The 18636-nt window shown below is 41.3% G+C and overlaps 1 protein-coding gene across 4 annotated transcripts in view; it reads left to right on the top strand.

Annotated features, from left to right (window-relative positions):
- Window positions 1-4297: 4297 nt before the first annotated feature.
- Window positions 4298-18636, top strand: part of zc3h18 (zinc finger CCCH-type containing 18) — a 33394-nt gene continuing 19055 nt past the window's right edge. For 3 of the 4 annotated variants that reach the window (XM_076076316.1, XM_076076315.1, XM_076076314.1), the window contains exons 1-9: window positions 4299-4488; window positions 5605-6591; window positions 7929-8013; window positions 10515-10663; window positions 10839-10934; window positions 11326-11468; window positions 11936-11965; window positions 12534-12648; window positions 13010-13278. In XM_076076316.1, coding sequence (XP_075932431.1) covers window positions 5641-6591; window positions 7929-8013; window positions 10515-10663; window positions 10839-10934; window positions 11326-11468; window positions 11936-11965; window positions 12534-12648; window positions 13010-13278 — 1838 coding nt within the window. In that variant the 5' untranslated portion in view covers window positions 4299-4488; window positions 5605-5640. Of the gene's footprint in view, window positions 4489-5604; window positions 6592-7928; window positions 8014-10514; window positions 10664-10838; window positions 10935-11325; window positions 11469-11935; window positions 11966-12533; window positions 12649-13009; window positions 13279-18636 lie in introns of all 4 variants that reach the window. The other variant, XM_076076317.1, reaches the window with a different exon arrangement.

The following is an 18636-nucleotide window of genomic DNA, read 5'->3' as shown; positions in this document are numbered from 1 at the left end:
CTTTGATGTAGAGATGGAAGTATGCGATGGAGCACCATCCTGCTGCAAAATTTGACCCCTTTTATGGTTGGGAATGTAAGAGGTAGCTAATACTTCTTGATATTTTAGGCTATTGATATTGCCTTCCACCCTGCAAATCTCTCGCACACCCCCATACTGGATGTAACCCCAGACCATGATTTTTCCGCCACCAAACTTAACTGTTTTCTGGGTGAATCTCGGATCCATGCGGGCTCCAGTAGGTCTCCTGCAATATTTGCGGCGGCTGTGATGTAATTCAACCGAAGATTCATCTGAGAAATCCACCTTCTGCCACTTTTCCAGCGTCCATCCTTTTAGCAGGCTGTGGGCCTTGGCAAATGCCACACGTTTTTTTAATTGCCTTTTGTTTAGTGCTGGTTTCTGGGCACTGATTCGACCATGGAGGCCATTTTGAGACAGAATTATACAAACTGTCCTGGTTGACACGGGGACTTGAGGTGACCAGGCCTGGTGGAGCTCTGCTGCAGTGGAAAAGGGGCTGGCCTTGGATTTTCGAGCCAACAAACGGTCCTCCCGAGCAGTTGTCTTGCGGGGTCTGCCGGACCTGGGCTTGTCAAAAACATCTCCAGTCTCTTCAAATCTTTTTCTTATTCTTTGTACTTGACGCTGAGACACATTGAAGGTGTCAGCCACCTCAGCAGTGGACCTGGTCTTCAGCCTCTTGATAATCAACGCTTTGGTCTCAGGGTGAATCTTAGGCATGTTGTCAGAGGTCAAGTTGCAGTTGATGTGAAGGTCTGGTGTGCTGGGGTTCTTTTTATACACACCCACTAATTGATTGATCAATTATTGATCACAGGTGAGGCTGTAATCTAGGATTGGGTGCATCATATGACAAGGCGACAAGACTTTTGTCTTTGCAAAAACTGGCTCAGTGGGCTTTACCAAGCTGTGAACGTTAGAATGCTTTTCAGCAGTTTCGTTTGGCACCAAAACATTATTTCAAAAGCTGTTGGGATTGAAATTAGCCATTTCTTGTAAAAAAAAATTGATTACAAATATATTTGAGGGGCACTTAAGGTCAACTTGTACCCAAGCGACAAGACTTTTGTCAGGGACTGTATACCCGCTTTGCGTGAGTCTATTAATGCTGAAATAAATAATACCGAAAACCAGGTTGTCTTTTAAATATTTATTCTCTGCGCAGAGAAGGTTCAATCATCACAACAGAATGCGTTCAGTCTCAGTGAGGAAGAACCAAGACAAAAGTGAACAAGCTTTCTTTATACAGAATGAGCAAAGGTGGGGGGCCGATGGCCAATGTTACAGACATTTTGATCTCAGACTGATAGGAACAACAATGAAAAATAAACGGTCAGCAACCACAACAAGCGGCCCAAAGGCCTTGGTGCTGGAACATTCTCATGCAACACAGTTAGTTATCTCTGTGAACAGAGAGGGAGAACTCTTCTTCTGCACAACAGAGACACGGTGAAGTTCAACAAAGTTCAGAGCAAAATGACTTATGCATGAATACAATATAGTACTGAGTAGAAATATATACCAAGTAAAAAATGACCATTACATTCCTCCCCTTGATCATTACATTAGATCACTACAATAGTATATATTCACCTCTCGAAGTGAGAACATAAGTCAATAACATTTCATAACGTTTTTAGTCAAGGACATCATTAACCCCTAGCGCAGGAAAGTGTTGACGGGCTGTTTGTGTGGTGAGAACACCGAGCCTGTGGAGGAAACAAAACCTTTACACACTCGCCTCGTCAAAGTGTGTCAGGGATGAGTCTGTATCATAGCTGGAAAAGTGTCTAATTGTGCAGTCGTTTGAACAGAGTGCTCCGGGGAATACAGGAGGAGTTGTTGTGACACTGATTTGTTGATGGCTCGCACTGAAGGACAGTCTAACAGGCAGACAGGTTTACCTGAAAAGGATTGACACGTACCATCATCTGGATATCTCACTGGTTACTTTGGTTAACATTGGCAGGGCGAGACTAGAGAAATGTACTGACGCGCAGACAGAATAATTAAGCTGTTGAAACCACAGATTTCGTTGTAGCCTGTCGTCACTCAGGGGCATATCGAAACATTAACACATAATACTCAAAATGGTTTACATATGCACATCATTAATCTATAAGGTGAAGGCATTAGCTGTTTTTTCAAATTGTAAGCAACTCTATGTTGTAGCAAGCGAGGGAATGTTAACATCAACATAAGTCTCCTGAGATGAGGTGAAACACAGACGCTGGACCTCCATCTCTGTTGAACTGTATAATGAGACAACATATCAGTGAGTTTCATAACAAACAATAATCAAACAACGGTTCAATCCCCGGCTCCGGCTCTGCTAGTCGCATGTCGATGTGTCCTTGAGCAAGACACTTAACCCCAAAATGTCTCCCGTAGCTGAGCCTACGGTGTAGAAATGTGATAGAATCTGAATTATAAGTCGCTGTGGATAAAAGCGTCTGCTAAATGACTGTAATGTAATGTAATGTAATGGTAAACAAAGGTATGACACAGAAATGTCACTTTGAAAGTCTCATCTAAAGGAGGAAAACAGTCAGATGTTTGGCCTTTCTTAGCTAACAGCATGTCTAGGGCCCATTTAAATGAATTTAGTGTATTCATATCACATGTTATTCACTGTTTGGTTCCATGGTTTTACAAATCGTTTCTTTAATATGATGGATGCTGGTTTTTGGTTATTTGTTATTTGGTTGCCATGGTTTCTCATATGATAGGAAACACAATTATTATTGCACAGAAGAACAGAAAACACGTTGAGCCTCTTAGGCCACACCATCCAGGACAGGAATGTGTGCCATGGTGCTGCAGGTCTGCCTTCCATCGCCGTTACTTAGGTGTTCGATGCGTAGTTGGCAAACAATACATTTTCTACAAAATACTGAAAAACACTGTGCACTCTGTTGTGTACCATGCTGAATTAATAAAATAACGTACCATCATTTCTTTGCTTTGTTTCCACTGACGGTTACTCACTAAGTCATGAAGTCCTGAGATCTATGAATGATGCTATTCAGTTTATTCTGATAGAGCCCTGATGTGATACATCATACTTTATTGTATTGTAATTCCTAAAACAATAACTTAATAAAATACAAATATTTATTGTTGCAGTTCTTTTACATTCCCTAATGTCATCTAACAAATAATTTGAATACAGTGATATTCATATTATCTAATGTAGAGGCCCACGTCATCATGTTATCTTGAGAGTTTGATATAGTATCAAATGTAACATGTTCTCAAACATTTATACTAATTGTATTTTATTTTTTATTTATTTGTTTATTTGATAAGGGACAGTGCACATAAATAAAAACATTGCTGTAAATGCGCCAGAGTTATATTTTTCATCTGTAGTCCCAAGAGTCAGATGTTACAAAGTAAACCTAAAAACAGAATATTAGATTACATTTACAAGTTATACAATATTGACCCTTTACAATGTGTGCACAAACAATGAAAGAAGTGAGAATATTAATGTAAGTAGTATCATCATTCAGGAGACTCTTATACTACATTGTCAAGTACTAACAAGACAACACAGAGGCTCTCAAATTTAACACACACAAAGCAAAATAAAATGAGGGATAACTATGTTAAAATAGAAACATGGACTAAAGACAAAATGATGCTGCATTGTTAGACACTAAAAAACATTCATGTCAGAAAATTGTCAGTCAAATTTTAGAGGTAATCTTGATGTTGATGAGCAGTTGAAGAAAGGGATTATAACCTGCATGGGACAGTTACAAAGTAGTAACTGTAGTAAATAAGATTTAATCTCCTTCCATTTCTTATCGCTGTGTTAGAAGACTGGGATTTTGGCAGTCTTTTAGACAAAGGTTGTGGTTTTTCACGACGTTACCAAATACTAAAAACGGTACAAAATCTGGACAGCACATATACTAAAAACTACATATTTCTCCTGTACCAAGTTATCTCTGCTGTGAGCTAATTTAGCGTAGCCTACTACTGGACGAGAGCACGTGGCAGTTGTCTGGGCCGTTCTGTACATAACTTTTGTAAACTGTACCAGATGAGGCCCAACACTTTCCCTCTGCAGGGGTAGCCAATGTTTGCAATAAGTGAGGGATATTTCTGAGCTGGAAAGAGTAACCTGAAAAAATCGCTTGCTTACTCGCAGCATTCGCTGCAGCAATGGGATCAGAAGCGTTAGTGTGACATTACTAGGGTCAACAATCTGACCCACAATGAGCTCAGATCGGTCCTTATTCATTTCCGGTTTTTTTCTAATGGGTTGTCGTATGTTGATGACGTCGGGGTAATGGCCGCTCTCGCTGTGGCGTGAGGACTGTAATATTTTCTCCACCATAGCTGTTAAATTAACCCGTAAAATATTTATTGTACGCTGTAAAAAAAACAATATCAGCAGGAGAGGGCAGTTCTTACCGCAGCAGCGCTGTCTTTGAAGAGCTCCGGGTCGGCAAGGTGAATGAATAAATGTGTGGTTGTTAGCAGCTAGCTAGCAGAGTGTAGCTGCGCGTTTAGCTTATAGTTAGCTACAGGGATGGATGCATTCTTTATTGAAAGACAGACGAGCGGGCTGCAATGACCGCTCATTGTTCGGGTGGCGGTGTCCGGTTCGTTTTGCACCAAGGATGACCGGTTTAGCTGTTTATATTCTTCTAGGACGACGTGCTGCTCGGTGTGGGCAGTGTGCTCGGTGGTTAGCAAGCTCTCCGCGTTGACGTTGAAGTTATGGGCCTTGTTGCGACCCAGTTATTAGAAGTGTAATACCAGTCATTGTACGGCGCAGCTGAACTTACGTATTTACAAACATGGACATGTTGTGTCAGTACGTGCACGTTAGTAGGTAACGTGAACTTTCTTATGGAACCATGAAACCATTACGAGACTTTTGCAGTAACGTTTTATGAGGTTTTTAGCTCCTACCATTTGCAGATAACGTTAACGCTAGTTGTTAGCTAGCATGCTATTGCTAAGATGTTCCTTTGCTGTTAAATTAGCAGCACTGGAATCTAACTTTCATTAAGAAACTTCTGTTGTCGATTTGACCTATATTATTATGGCTTACTGTCAGATGAAAGGTTTTTAAAATTAAAGTTATTGTCCTCTCAATTGATATGACTTTAACCAGTTTGTTAGCAAGCTGGCTAGTTTTATTTGCTCAGGCAAATTCCAAAGCACACAAATACAAACGGTTAGTTTGCTGTCGTACACTGCTGTGTTATTTAGTCCAATACTTTAGTCTGCTTTATTATGTAGAGTCTTGCATATGCCAAACCTCTGTAAATACTCGTATTATACGGTCTGTTAATTCTGTCAGTATTGTTCCATCAACAAAACTGTTGGTTGTGGTATTTTGCTGTTGGAAAATAATTATGGATACTCAGATTTTCTTTGGGTACATGATTTGTGTGTTGATAACTTTATTGGTTAGTTAGTGATCTGAAATCCTATTCTATTATTTATTATATGATATGGAGTATGGAATTATGTATTTTCATACATAGAAAAGTTTACTATCAAAAGTGTGGGCGCAGTTAGGATATTACATGTTGACTGTTTTTTTTTTTTTTACAGACTGCGGTTGTTGTGTTTACACCAGAATATTCCCTGATGGATACGCCTGAAAGCCCTACCCAGTCCCCTCAGTCTCCTGAGGAGGAGGAGAAGGGCCTTTCTGACAGTGAGCTGCTGGATTCTCCTGATGAAGAGGAGGACGGGCTCATCTCTGACAGTGAGATAGTCCATGAAGAGGAGAATGGGGGGCTTGTCGAGGAGGAGGAGGAGGAGGAGGAGGAGGTGTTGGAGAGCCAAGGAAGAAATTCGGAATTAGAGGAGAGGGAAGAAGACGATGAGGTGGTCCCTGACTTTGTCTCTGATGCAGAGGACGAGGAGCCTGTAGCAGAAACAGAAGGGATGGGACAGGAGGATGGGACCATTGTGCTGATGGAGGGGGATGAAGATGGTCTGCAGAAGGAACAGTTGGATGAGAAGGAAGGAGAGGATCAAGAGGATGGAGTCATTGACACCCCACAGTCTCCAGACTCAGAACAGGGCAATAGCTTCATTCCTGAAGAGGATGGAGAAGATGGGGAGGAAGGATACGGGGACTACAGAAAGAACGACTCTGCAGATCCTGAGACAGCTGAGGGGGATGATGAGGAGGAGGAAGACAAAAGCAAGGCTGAGGAGGACGAAGGAATGAGAGCTGAGCAAGAGGAAAGGAGGAGAGCTGTCGTGGTGAGGCAGATGAAGGATGACCCGGCGTCTGTTTCCCGGGAGCTGGACGAGCATGAACTTGATTACGATGAGGAGGTCCCAGAGGAGCCCAGTATCCCTACACACGAGGAAGAGGAAGACGAGGAAGACATGAAAGTGGAGGGAGAAGAAGAGGAAGAGACTCAGGACAAAATCAATAAGAAGAAGGAGAAGAAACCAATCCTTCCCCCATCTCCTAAGGACAGGTCGGGTGACTCCAAAGGGCCTGAGAGGATGCGCAGAGATTCCTTCAGAGACAAGAAGAAGGACGAGGATGATGGAGAGATTGATGAAGGAGAGATTGATGTAAGTGATCATAGTTTGGATTATATGTTGATCAGTGTCATATTCAGAAGTATTGGTCACTGTTCTCTCGTGTGGAATTCTAGTTTTTGTTTTGTTTAGTACAACATTTAAAAACTATTAGCTTTTAAATGTATAGATAGCAGTTATAGCTTGACAATAGAGGTATTAGAAACCGGTCCAAAGTTGCAGCACTGCAGCCTACGTTGTATTTCACTCTTAAATTGAAGTGATCGGCACACTGTTGCAGGTGAGTCTGAATTCTGTCGTCCAGGTTGGCAAAATACCAGTCAACGTTAGATTTCTCTTTCTCATTAGCAAAGCTTACAAAACAATTTGGCCAATACTTCATTCACAGTACATCCAATACTTTGAATTATATTGTCAAATGACCACCAAAATTATGTCACCAAAAGGTACAGGCCAGTGGCTCACTGTAGGTCAACTAATATCAGTCTCTCCCACACATAATGCATTCTTGCACACACAGATGGAGAGAGAGAGAGCCGCCTCCTCTTTGTAAGTGTCAGTAGCCCATCACCTCTCCCACAGTCAGTCCGTCAGCATGAGAAGCAGATCTCAGTCAGATATACAGCCCCTGGCTGGTTGTGTCAGAGTAAAACACTCTGCTGCCGTTGTGTCTTAGCTCACGGAGCGTCCCGTTACCGAGGTCAGGCTCGAGCCCCGGCTAAGCAATGAGACATATAGTCAAGAAATATGTGAGTCACATGTTTTCCTAAATATTGGTATTGTCGCTCTTTACAGTTGAACAGTATTTTCAAAAAAGGAGCTTTTTCTTTAACTCTGATAAAGACGAGACTCTAACATCTGGATGTAAGAGTGTCTTGTGGCAGCTTGCTAGTAAAACACGTTGGCAAGTAACCTTTTTTGCAATCTCAAATGAATCTGCCAAAACCGTACTTGGAAACGACCGCCTGCACGATTGGGATTGCACACTTGGATCAGATTCTGCTCTTCTCCGATGTTGACTAGTAGACCGAGTAGAGCTAAGAATTAGCTTTGTGCTTCCATCTTTATTTCACCTGTGCTGTTGTGTGACAGCGCAGTGTCACATACTGGTTATGGTTCCTGCTTCAAAGGTACAGGCGGTTTCATCCTTTCATTTCTGAAAGTGTCCTCGCTCATCCGTTTGATGTCGGGTATAATGAATAGTGCTAAATGCATTGCAACCCTGCAACAGATTGTTGTTTCAACTTTCTTTTTGACATGACATTTAAAAAAGACACTCTCCTAATACCTTATTTTTTAGCGTGATATCTTGGTAGGGTACAATAAGGTGCTCTAAGATGTCATGATTTCCCTTTTGAATGTGTGGGCAGGACGATGACCTGGAGGAGGGGGAGGTCAAAGATCCCTCAGACAGAAAGATCCGACCACGTCCCATCTGCAGGTTCTTCATCAAAGGTAGGTGGTGAAGAGCAGCTCTCGCCCCAGCAAGGCGGATATTATCTGCCTCTTTTAGCTTATGACAAATGTATTGTTGTATTTGTTTATGTAACCCGGTGCGTAACAACAACTTGCTTATTAGTGCAGCCATTACAAAGATTGTCCACCAGAGTGCACTGATTAGTTTATATTTCAACAGTAAAATATCTTGCATAACACAATATGTGTGTATATATACTGTGTATGTATATATATATATGTATGTATATACAGTTGTGTGAAAAAGTGTTTGCCCCCTTCCTGATTTCTTATTTTTTTGCATGTTTGTCACACTTAAATGTTTCAGATCATCAAACTAATTTAAATATTAGACAAAGATAACACAAGTAAACACAAAATGCAGTTTTTAAATGAAGGTTTTTATTATTAAGGGGGAAAAAAAATCCAAACCTACATGGCCCTGTGTGAAAAAGTGATTGCCCCCCCCTGTTAAAACATAAATTAACTGTGGTTTATCAAAGTAATTGAGATCTATCAGTCTGGAAAAGGTTACAAAGCCATTTCTAAAGCTTTGGGACTCCAGCGAACCACAGTGAGAGCCATTATCCACAAATGGCGAAAACATGGAACAGTGGTGAACCTTCCCAGGAGTGGCCGGCCGACCAAAATTACCCCAAGAGCGCAGCGACGACTCATCCAAGAGGTCACAAAAGACCCCAGAACAACATCCAAAGAACTGCAGGCCTCACTTGCCTCAATTAAGGTCAGTGTTCATGACTCCACCATAAGAAAGAGACTGGGCAAAAATGGCCTGCATGGCAGTGTTCCAAGACGAAAAACACTGCTGAGCAAAAAGAACATAAAGGCTCGTCTCAGTTTTGCCAGAAAACATCTTGATGATCCCCAAGACTTTTGGGAAAATACTCTGTGGACTGACGAGACAAAAGTTGAACTTTTTGGAAGGTGCATGTCCCATTACATCTGGCGTAAAAGTAACACGGCATTTCAGAAAAGGAACATCATACCAACAGTAAAATATGGTGGTGGTAGTGTGATGGTCTGGGGCTGTTTTGCTGCTTCAGGACCTGGAAGACTTGCTGTGGTAAATGGAACCATGAATTCTGCTGCCTACCAAAAAATCCTGAAGGAGAATGTCCGGCCATCTGTTCGTGACCTCAAGCTGAAGCGCACTTGGGTTCTGCAGCAGGACACTGATCCAAAACACACCAGCAAGTCCACCTCTGAATGGCTTAAGAAAAACAAAATGAAGACTTTGGAGTGGCCTAGTCAAAGTCCCGACCTGAATCCGATTGAGATGCTGTGGCATGAACTTAAAAAGGCGGTTCATGCTCGAAAACCCTCCAATGTGGCTGAATTACAACAAATCTGCAAAGATGAGTGGGCCAAAATTCCTCTACAGCGCTGTAAAAGACTCATTGCCAGTTATCGCAAACGCTTGATTGCAGTTGTTGCTGCTAAGGGTGGCCCAACCAGTTATTAGGTTTAGGGGGCAATCACTTCTTCACACAGGGCCATGTAGGTTTGGATTTTTTTCCCCCCTTAATAATAAAAACCTTCATTTAAAAACTGCATTTTGTGTTTACTTGTGTTATCTTTGTCTAATATTTAAATTTGTTTGATGATCTGAAACATTTAAGTGTGACAAACATGCAAAAAAATAAGAAATCAGGAAGGGGGCAAACACTTTTTCACACAACTGTATATATGTGTGTGTGCAGTGCTGTGAAAAAGTGTTTGCCCCCTTCCTGATTTTTTTTAGCATATTTGTCACACTTAAATGTTTCAGATCATCAAACGCATGTTAATATTTGACAAAGATAACCCGAGTAAATGCAAAATGCAGTTTTTAAATGATGATTTAATTTATTAAGGGAGAAAAGCTAATGTGCATATCTGCCGGCTAATTTGAAATGATGCAACAGCAGTCCGTGGGTATTGATGGACGTAATAATGTGTTTTGGACTAAATATTTTACTGGATTGGATCGTCTGGACCTTTGTTAATGTAACGAGCGTTTTTGTCTGAATATCATCGATGGGTGGATTACTATGAGGCTTCATCGGTGAGTTGCCTCAATTTAGTAACTGTTTGTTGGTTGGTTGGTGGTCTGTTGGAGGCGTTGAGTGAACCTGCTGTTGTGATTGTATCTTGAAATGGTTTGCATAAATCAAATCACAAGAATCTTAGCTTTCCAAAGACATGTCGTATCAGTGCCTACCTATACATAGCAGCTGTGTACATGACACAGATGTACAGTTAGTGTTCTGTATTGGTCCAATATATTTTTCACTGCTGGTAATTAGTACCAAGACTTTTACAAGATGGTATGTTGATATCATTTAGGATTAGCAGTACTGAAAATGTCGTCCTCTCATTTTGTGTGTTAACCCAAGAAAGTAACACAAATAAGACATTTGTGTTATTCTCTCTGGGTAACTACGTCATCAACTGCCTGCAAATCATTTTTAAACTTTACTGTAACATTTTGTCTTCTGCAGGAAATTGCACTTGGGGTATGAACTGTAGGTTCATCCACCCCGGAGTCAATGACAAAGGGAACTATTCCCTCATCAGTAAGCCGGACCCCTTCTCCCCTAACGGAGCGCCTCCTGGAGGGCCTCACCCACTCATACCCAATAATCCCTGGGTAGGTGTATAATACTGTCGCAGTGTTACGCTACATGAGTCCAGATAAAAAACAAAACAAATGCTCAGAAGCTGAATCTACTCGGTCTGCAATTCTGCTGATGGTATCACTGCACCTCTCTGTGAGCATGTGTGTAATATAGGGAATCTAGTGAATTCATTTGTTGCTGCTTTAGGCTGGACCTGCAGTGGAGGAGCTCCCTCCACCACCTCCTCCAGTGGAGCCTCCTGTAGAGAGTGCCTGGGAGCGAGGTCTAAGGCATGCCAAAGAGGTAAACGCTTCCACTGCCTCTCACGCAAACCAAAATGAGCTTGTGCCAAATTGATCAGCTGTCATGCTGCTGTGAGTGTGTAAACTAACTGAATGTAAACCTGTGTGTTTATTGACACTCCAGACACAGTTGTAATGCAAGGTTTATCTGTTTTATTGCACTACTACCCTTTACTGCCACCTGATTGGAAAGCTAAGATATTCCCTGAAGCCTATTTTGTAATCTTTACCTTGTCACAGAAGGTTTTCATGTAGAAAATGGGACCAGCATTACACAACATGTAGAGCAACCGATCCATTAACGAGAACAGCAGCCACAGACATGTTGCCTATCTTCACATCAATATAGAACTTGCAGACTTGCTAAACTTCCCGTTTACCGTCATTCATAGGTGCTGAAGAAGGCCACCATCCGTAAGGAGCAGGAGCCGGACTTTGAGGAGAAGCGTTTTAATGTGACCATCGGAGAGGACGACAGAGAGTTTGACAAAGAGAATGACTTCCTCAGAGAACGCAGCTACCGCATCATCAGAGAGTAATGCCACATTGTTTGTTTATTGCAAAGCTTTTCCTCTGTTACCTTTAGTTGATTTAAATCCAATCCTGTCAGACTTGCATGATTTTAGTAAAGCTTGGTGAGATGACAGACGCACTACAGAATCATTGAAGCTGCAGCTCTCACAGGAATAATCTCTGATGCTCCCTGAAAGATTTGTATTATTTATTTTTTGATCAACTCTGCCTTTGTCATTAGTTGTGTTGTTATATTGGGTTATCCTCCCCAACCTAGTCACATCAGCCCAGTCTATCTGTAAATACTGCTGTTCTTTAATGAAATCTCCATTTAAGTATTTATAGTAAGGGACCTTTCTTTCCTACCCTTAAGAACAGATTTTACTTTCTAATGTTGCAGCAAAACACATACTCACAATTAGTGTGTAGTGAATGTACCAGATATGATTGATATTTCATTATTGATACTAATCAGTTTACTTCTTTCAGTGAAATGGACTTCAGAGATCCTGTTTATGGGTAAGTAGACCGCCTTCATACAACTCCTAACAAGGCCATAGTGTAGACCAGAGGTCCCTTATCAGCGTACCCTGTCCCCTCTGGACAAGGACCTATAACTGACAGATTGTTGACAATTATTACATTTTGACAGTCTTTTTATTTTAACAAGCGTTAAACCTACCCACTCAATGTTATGTAACTTTATACCTGTAGTCCACTGTATCTCACAGGGAAACATTGTATATACTTTTAACTTCACTACGTTTATTTGACAATATTAGTTGCTAGTTAGGCTACTTTGTTGCAGTTACAACATTTAAGTGATGAAGACATTTAAATAATATAGGCCTACGGTAAAAAAAAAAAAAGCGGCGAAGTCCAGGTGAGGGTGGTGTCGAGCTGACCCGTCCGGGGCTGCACGCCAAACTAGAGCCGGTCACTGCGCACCGATCTTGAGCCAGCCCACCCGTTGAGAAGTATTACGAAACTGGCGGGCAAAAAAAAACATGCCCCCTGTGCTGAATACACATGTAAGTAACTTTTATGAGGTATCGTAATAACAATTCAAACATGTTTCCCTCCACAGTGACCAATATGCTGATCCATACTATGACTATGAAATGGATGCCCTCTGGCGAGGTGGCCAGTATGAAAACTTCAGAGTGCAGTACACAGAAGCTCCGCTTCCTTACCACTACCCTGTGAGTATCCTCCACAGTCTGCTCACAGTGTTCTCTCTAACGTTAAGGTTTTCATTGCCAAAGTGGGTCCTTCAACAGCACAAAGTAAAGCAAAAATGCCAAAGCATGAGGTCCAAACAGGGAACAACAAATGAATGGTATAGTGGCTAGCACAAAGACACGAGGACAGTTATACAGACAGAAATAGTCCCAAAATGAATTCACTATTTTCTCCTGTTGGAGTGATGCTGAAATCTACAATTTCCAGGTTTTTTTTGTTTTGTTTCTAATTAGAAATGAAACTATATATTTGTGAGTCATACGAATTGAATAGGAACAAAATAATTACCACGAACAAAACTGAACATATCCCTCTGGACAGGAGCGTGAACGGGAGCGGGACCCTCGGGAGCGGCCCCGGGACCGAGAGAGGGAGAGAGATCACCGGGAGAGGGAGCGCCGGCAGAGGGAGAGGGAGAGAGAGCGCGAGCGCGAGAAGGAGAGGATGAGGCGGAAAGAGGAGTGGGAGAGGGACCGGATGAAGCGGGATGAGAAGGAGAGGCCAAGGATGCGTCCCCCTCGAGAAGCCAGGGAGAAAAAAGACGAGGACAAGCTGAAACCACACTCTCCTCCCCTCAGCCTGCCACCAAAGTGAGTGAATTTTCAGTTGGCTTTAGATTGATTGTTTTATTTTACAAAAACATTTGCTGTCATGTCCTGATACACCAGGAAGGAGTGAGGACAGTAAAACCCAGTCCTTATGTCCTATAGTTTTATTTGTCACAGTTCTGTCTTTGTGATTATTGGGTGTAATGGACGCAGACAGGCATGCATCACTATCATAGCCCAGTCGATACTGGGATCAGTGTTGGTTACTTAATATGTCAGTGATGGCCAATGGGATTCGGATCCCTTAAAGCCCTTTTATTTTAAGGATTGTGAACAAGATACATAAGCTACTAAGTACTAACATTTTACAGTTGAACAATCTTTTTGTCAAACCAATGCTGAAATATCAGCCTGGTTATTGGCCAAAGTCTGATCACTACCATGTATGGTTTTGTTTCATTTGTCCGTCACAATGAAAACGTTTGTTCATTGTATAAATGATGTATTTTTTCCTTTCAAACATCTACAAACAAACATATACAACTCACTTTCAAAGACGGAACAGAAATACAAAAGGCAGCAACTACAAAGAGCCTATATCACAAATGGCTGTTTATCACTCATCAGGGTTGGCAGCGTTAATGTGTCTGGTGGGTCCTGTTCAGTCCAATCTCATGAGCACGATGGCTCAGGAGAGCCAGCAGAACGTTGTCTTCACATTTGACACAAATGTCCACCAAGGATGAACTGATTCAAATTTGGTGGTCAATGGTCGAGGTCACTGTTACCTCACAAAACACATTTTTGGCCACTACTCAAGAATGAAGATGATAATTATGAGATTTTCACACAAATATCTGTTAGAACGAATACAATGATGGCATACATGGATGTAGACGTGACTGGTTGGCAGGGGCATATAACTGCGAGGCAGTCATTCTATTTTAGGTTAGAAAGGAAGTCTGCACACGACTTCTGGATATTTTGAAGAAGTTGTTAACTTTGTTGACCTAGATTGTGTGTAGCCATCTGAGATCTGCTCCAGAGATTCAATGATGAGTGGTAGTGCGAGTGCCAGTGAGAGGTTGAAGAAGGGAATGTGTGAAACCATTAGTGATCGTGTCCTTTGGATGTTTAAGCAATCAGTACTACAAAGGTTGTGGACGAGTAGTGTTACATGTTACATGTTACATGTTACATGGTTACATGTTACAAGGTTATTTGTCTTTGTTCGACAGGGTTGCACAACTAGATTTAGATTGTAGTCCCAATGTGCTACATAGGAAAGAAAACAAACAACAAAAACTATTATATGTGGATGGAGGATGAATTTAGGAGTCTCAGAGCCTGAGGAAAGAAACTGTTCTGAAGTCTGCTGGTACGACAGCTTGTGTATCTCTTTCCAGACGGCAGCAGGGTGAACAGGTGGTTGAGGGGTGGGTTTTGTCTTTTAATATCCCTTTAGCTCTTCACAGCTCCTCCTGTCACCAACATCACTGATGCTCAGTAGATGGTACCAATGATGTTCTGAGCGGTTCTAATCATCTACTTTAGAGCCTCCTCTCCTGTGACGTTGAGCAGCAGGTTGTTCTCTGAGCTCCACTCTGTGAGCTTGTTGTCTTCCTCTCTTTATGGAGTCCGGCCGATGACCGTAGTGTCATCTGCAAACTTCACAACAGAGTTCTCTTCATGTACAATATTTGGGAACATTACGATACCAGTGCTTATATATATATTACGATACCAGTGCATATCTATCTATCTATCTATCTATCTATCTATCTAGTATTAATTAATGTTCCCATATCCTGGGTTTCAATGAAGCGTTGTAAAGTTCGGTGAGTTATTTTAGAAGAAGAAAGTTGTAAATGTTTGCTGTTAGAGTATCAGTTTTTTATTTCTGCACGTTTTTCTAAAGAACGGGTGTCTGTCTTCATATTGTATTGCTTTGTAGTCAGCTATTCTGCTTATTGCATCTGTATTGAGCCGACTATATGATGAAACAGCTGACCCCAATGACACGATGTAAAAGACCTTCTGTTGTACAGGAGTCTAGTGGGCTTCACCTGGCGAGTCAACGATCCTCGTCTCAATGATGCTAACATGAAAAATTCCAGTACTAACATAAATCAGCTGCGCACATTTATTTGCAACATTGTCAGCAATGGTCTAAAATCTTCCAGGAATATGAAATGGATAGCCACAGTGTTGTTGACGTTCTGAAGTTGGATATCTTCACATACTGTAACCCAAACCTAGTCGATGGCAAAGTCATTTTTTTATTGTGTGACTGCCACGGTTCCAAAACCAGGTTCCACGAAATGCAGATCATGCACCAACATTATCTTGTTTACTGGGCCCTCTTTAGAGACTTGGTTTTATATTTAGTGTTTGCTTTTCCCTGTCACAAAAGACATGAAAGTTGGTAATTAGAAAATCCACTTACTGCTAAAAGGTATTCCTCTCAATGTGCCGAAACAATACTACAACTCGGTCTGCATTCTTTCAAGTCCTCTGTAAGTCAATGGAAAACGCAGGAACCTTCCCGCCTTGTGATTTAGAACTGACTAATCTTATCACCCATTCTTGGTTTCTGGTTATGAAATTGTGGAACTTCTTTTGTCAACAACTCCAAGCCAACACCCGTCTTTAGCTATTGTTCACTGATGAGTTACGTACAGAACTTGGGCAATATTACCCACCAGAGGCGACGTAGAACTCCTTCCAGGTTGAACAACTCATTTGTGGGCGAATGCTGAGATTCTCTGAGATCTACATGGTTGGACCTATCTGCACTTAGTACTTGGAAAATGTAGAAATACATATTGAGCGTTATTTTTGTGGAGAAGTTACTTTACTGCAACACAGTATTAGAACATTACCTAATATTTGGTTTGATAGTATGGAGAAGTTCTGTATTTTCTCTTATTGTTACTTTGCAGTAATAATTGATATGCATACTAATTATATTCGTGCAACACCTGTGCCTTGCCAGAATAATGAATTCATCAAAAACTGGTCTTGTTGATTTAAAGAGTTAACCATAAATGTAAAGTATCAGTTTAGCTACCAATAGTGAATAAGAATCGGTTTAGTCAAAAGATGTTGCCTTATCACATGTGTAATTACATTTATTTTAAGACTATAAAAAGTTTAAAAAACGTGTTCATGCAAGATGGTTGGTGTTAAATGTCCCTCTGTGTGTTTTTAAACACCTGCTCTATAATAGAGAACAAACCGTGACGTTAGGTACAGAGGAAGTTCAACAGGTTGAAGCCTCCTTTCTCCAGAAGGCTCCTCGGGCAGAGTCACTAAACCTACAAAAGCTCTGCAAACATCCTATTACGTGTTGTACTCTGTGGGCCTCATAGGTTTATTGGCACCACTTCCTTTTTTCCTTCCTTCCTCAAAGGAACCGTTCTGTTGATAAGAAAACATACCTGAGAGCTAAAAATAGCTCCCGTGTTGTCATTCTATTTTTAGCTCTGACATCACTCCTGTGGAATTTCTCATTGGCTGGGGGATATGTGCCTGTTACGTACTCGGTACACTGAAGGACAGCCACTCTTTAATTGTGCTTAAGTAGAAGACTATTATTCCAAGTATGTTTCCCTGTTCCACGTTGATGTGGGTGTTATTTTTTATTCTTCGTCGTTACCTGTGATATTAAGCTTCATACTGTTTATGCTGCACATAATCCAAAGGCAGTTTCTGTTTCACAGTAAACGAGACATACCAGTATGACCCCTCGGGTTGAGCTAGTACTAACACGAACATCACAAAGTCCATTCTCTAATGGAACACTTTCTTTAAATATTAATCTGTTACTTTTCCAAAAATGTATCAGACTTTTTGAAATCCACATGAATCACTCTTCACATTGGCATAATGCCAGACTGCAAGTCTTTATTAAAACATAATTATGACTGGTGTTAACTGCATGCCAAATTCATCAGAGCACACGAGGCCACATTTTATAAGCCATTGATGTTGCAAATAGGAATGTCGGGATTTACCGATTTTTCCATAACCACAGTTATATAAGTCACGTTTTCATAACCATTAGAAGAGGTTATATGTATATGGTGTCCTGATTACGGCATTGAGACGTGTTGTTTTGTGTGTGCAGTGAAGTCTCTTCTTGAGTCACGTTGTGCGTGTGCACACAATGTCCTCCTCTGAACTTTCACCTCGACAAGTTACATTGTGCCCCTCGGCCAAGTCATAAGAGGTTTTTTTGATTTACCACAGTCTCCTTCCACACTCGTCTTCTCCTGATTCCACCTCTGGCCGTCACAGCGACCGGCTCCCGTTCGTCCCCTGCGTTAGAAATCTTGCCCTACTTGTTTATCTACGTCATCCCCCCTCGATCTTCAGCCTCGATCTTCAGCCTCTATCTTCAGCCGGGCTCCAAGGCCGCTATACGGGACTCCCTGTTTCAGTGACGTGAAGAACATATGACAATGATACGGCCAATATCACAGTATGAATGTAGATAAACATATTACATTTCAAATGATGGATATGATTGATTTTACACAAATATATTTCTCCCACAGAGGTTAGTAATTGTGAAAAAGTGAAACTGTGATATTTCCTCTGATATAATTGACAATTGGTTAACAAAGGCTTTTCCAGTTGACTGGAAGGTGCTGAGGTTTTCCTGGTTCAGTCAAAGTCGGTGGGATTGGACGATATAGACTGAAATACAAACACTTCAGTTTGTCATGATGCAGTGTTTATGACAGCGTTGGTCAGTCTGTCTGCTTGACTCACAAAACCATTTTGCTGCCATTAAAAATGGCTGAAGTGAGATGACCAGAGTGAAAACTTTATTTTATGAGGTAAAACAGGAGTTTACAAACGTCATCATTTGCAGTGTAAACTTACCTGCAATTAATTAGCAGGTAATATATGTTTGAGCACAATGCAAAATGTTTAGAATCGCAATAAGATCAGTTCATGACTCAATTATGGTGATAATATCGTAACGTGGGGCCTTTGGTGATTGCCAGCCTACAACCAACAGCGTTGTCATCACTTCACTTGTCCACCTGACTGTAGCAGTTCAGAGGGCAGACACTAGACCGTGCTGCTGTCATTACACACACGGGAGCTAAACCAACCGGTGCTCTGCTGCAGTCTATATCTTAACACAGCAAATGCAATCTTGGTTCATTTCCTCCAACAAATATTTAGATACACCCTTGAAGATTAATTTGTTTTGCAAAAATAAACATCGGCCTCTCTACTAGGGAAAATCCCATATATGTTGATTTGAAAAGTCTTAGCTGGGAATTATCCAGTGTTTTTTTGCAAATCAGCTCCCAGGTGTATATGTGATGTATCATATCAGCAGGTTGCTGCTTTTAATCCTTTTCTCTTTTGGGTCACATGATG

Source organism: Anarhichas minor, unplaced genomic scaffold, assembly GCF_050575085.1.
Source record: "Anarhichas minor isolate MPS153535 unplaced genomic scaffold, ASM5057508v1 ptg000005l, whole genome shotgun sequence".
NCBI lineage: Eukaryota > Metazoa > Chordata > Actinopteri > Perciformes > Anarhichadidae > Anarhichas > Anarhichas minor.
Note: the sequence above shows the minus strand (reverse complement) of the source record. Positions and strands in the feature narration are given on the sequence as shown.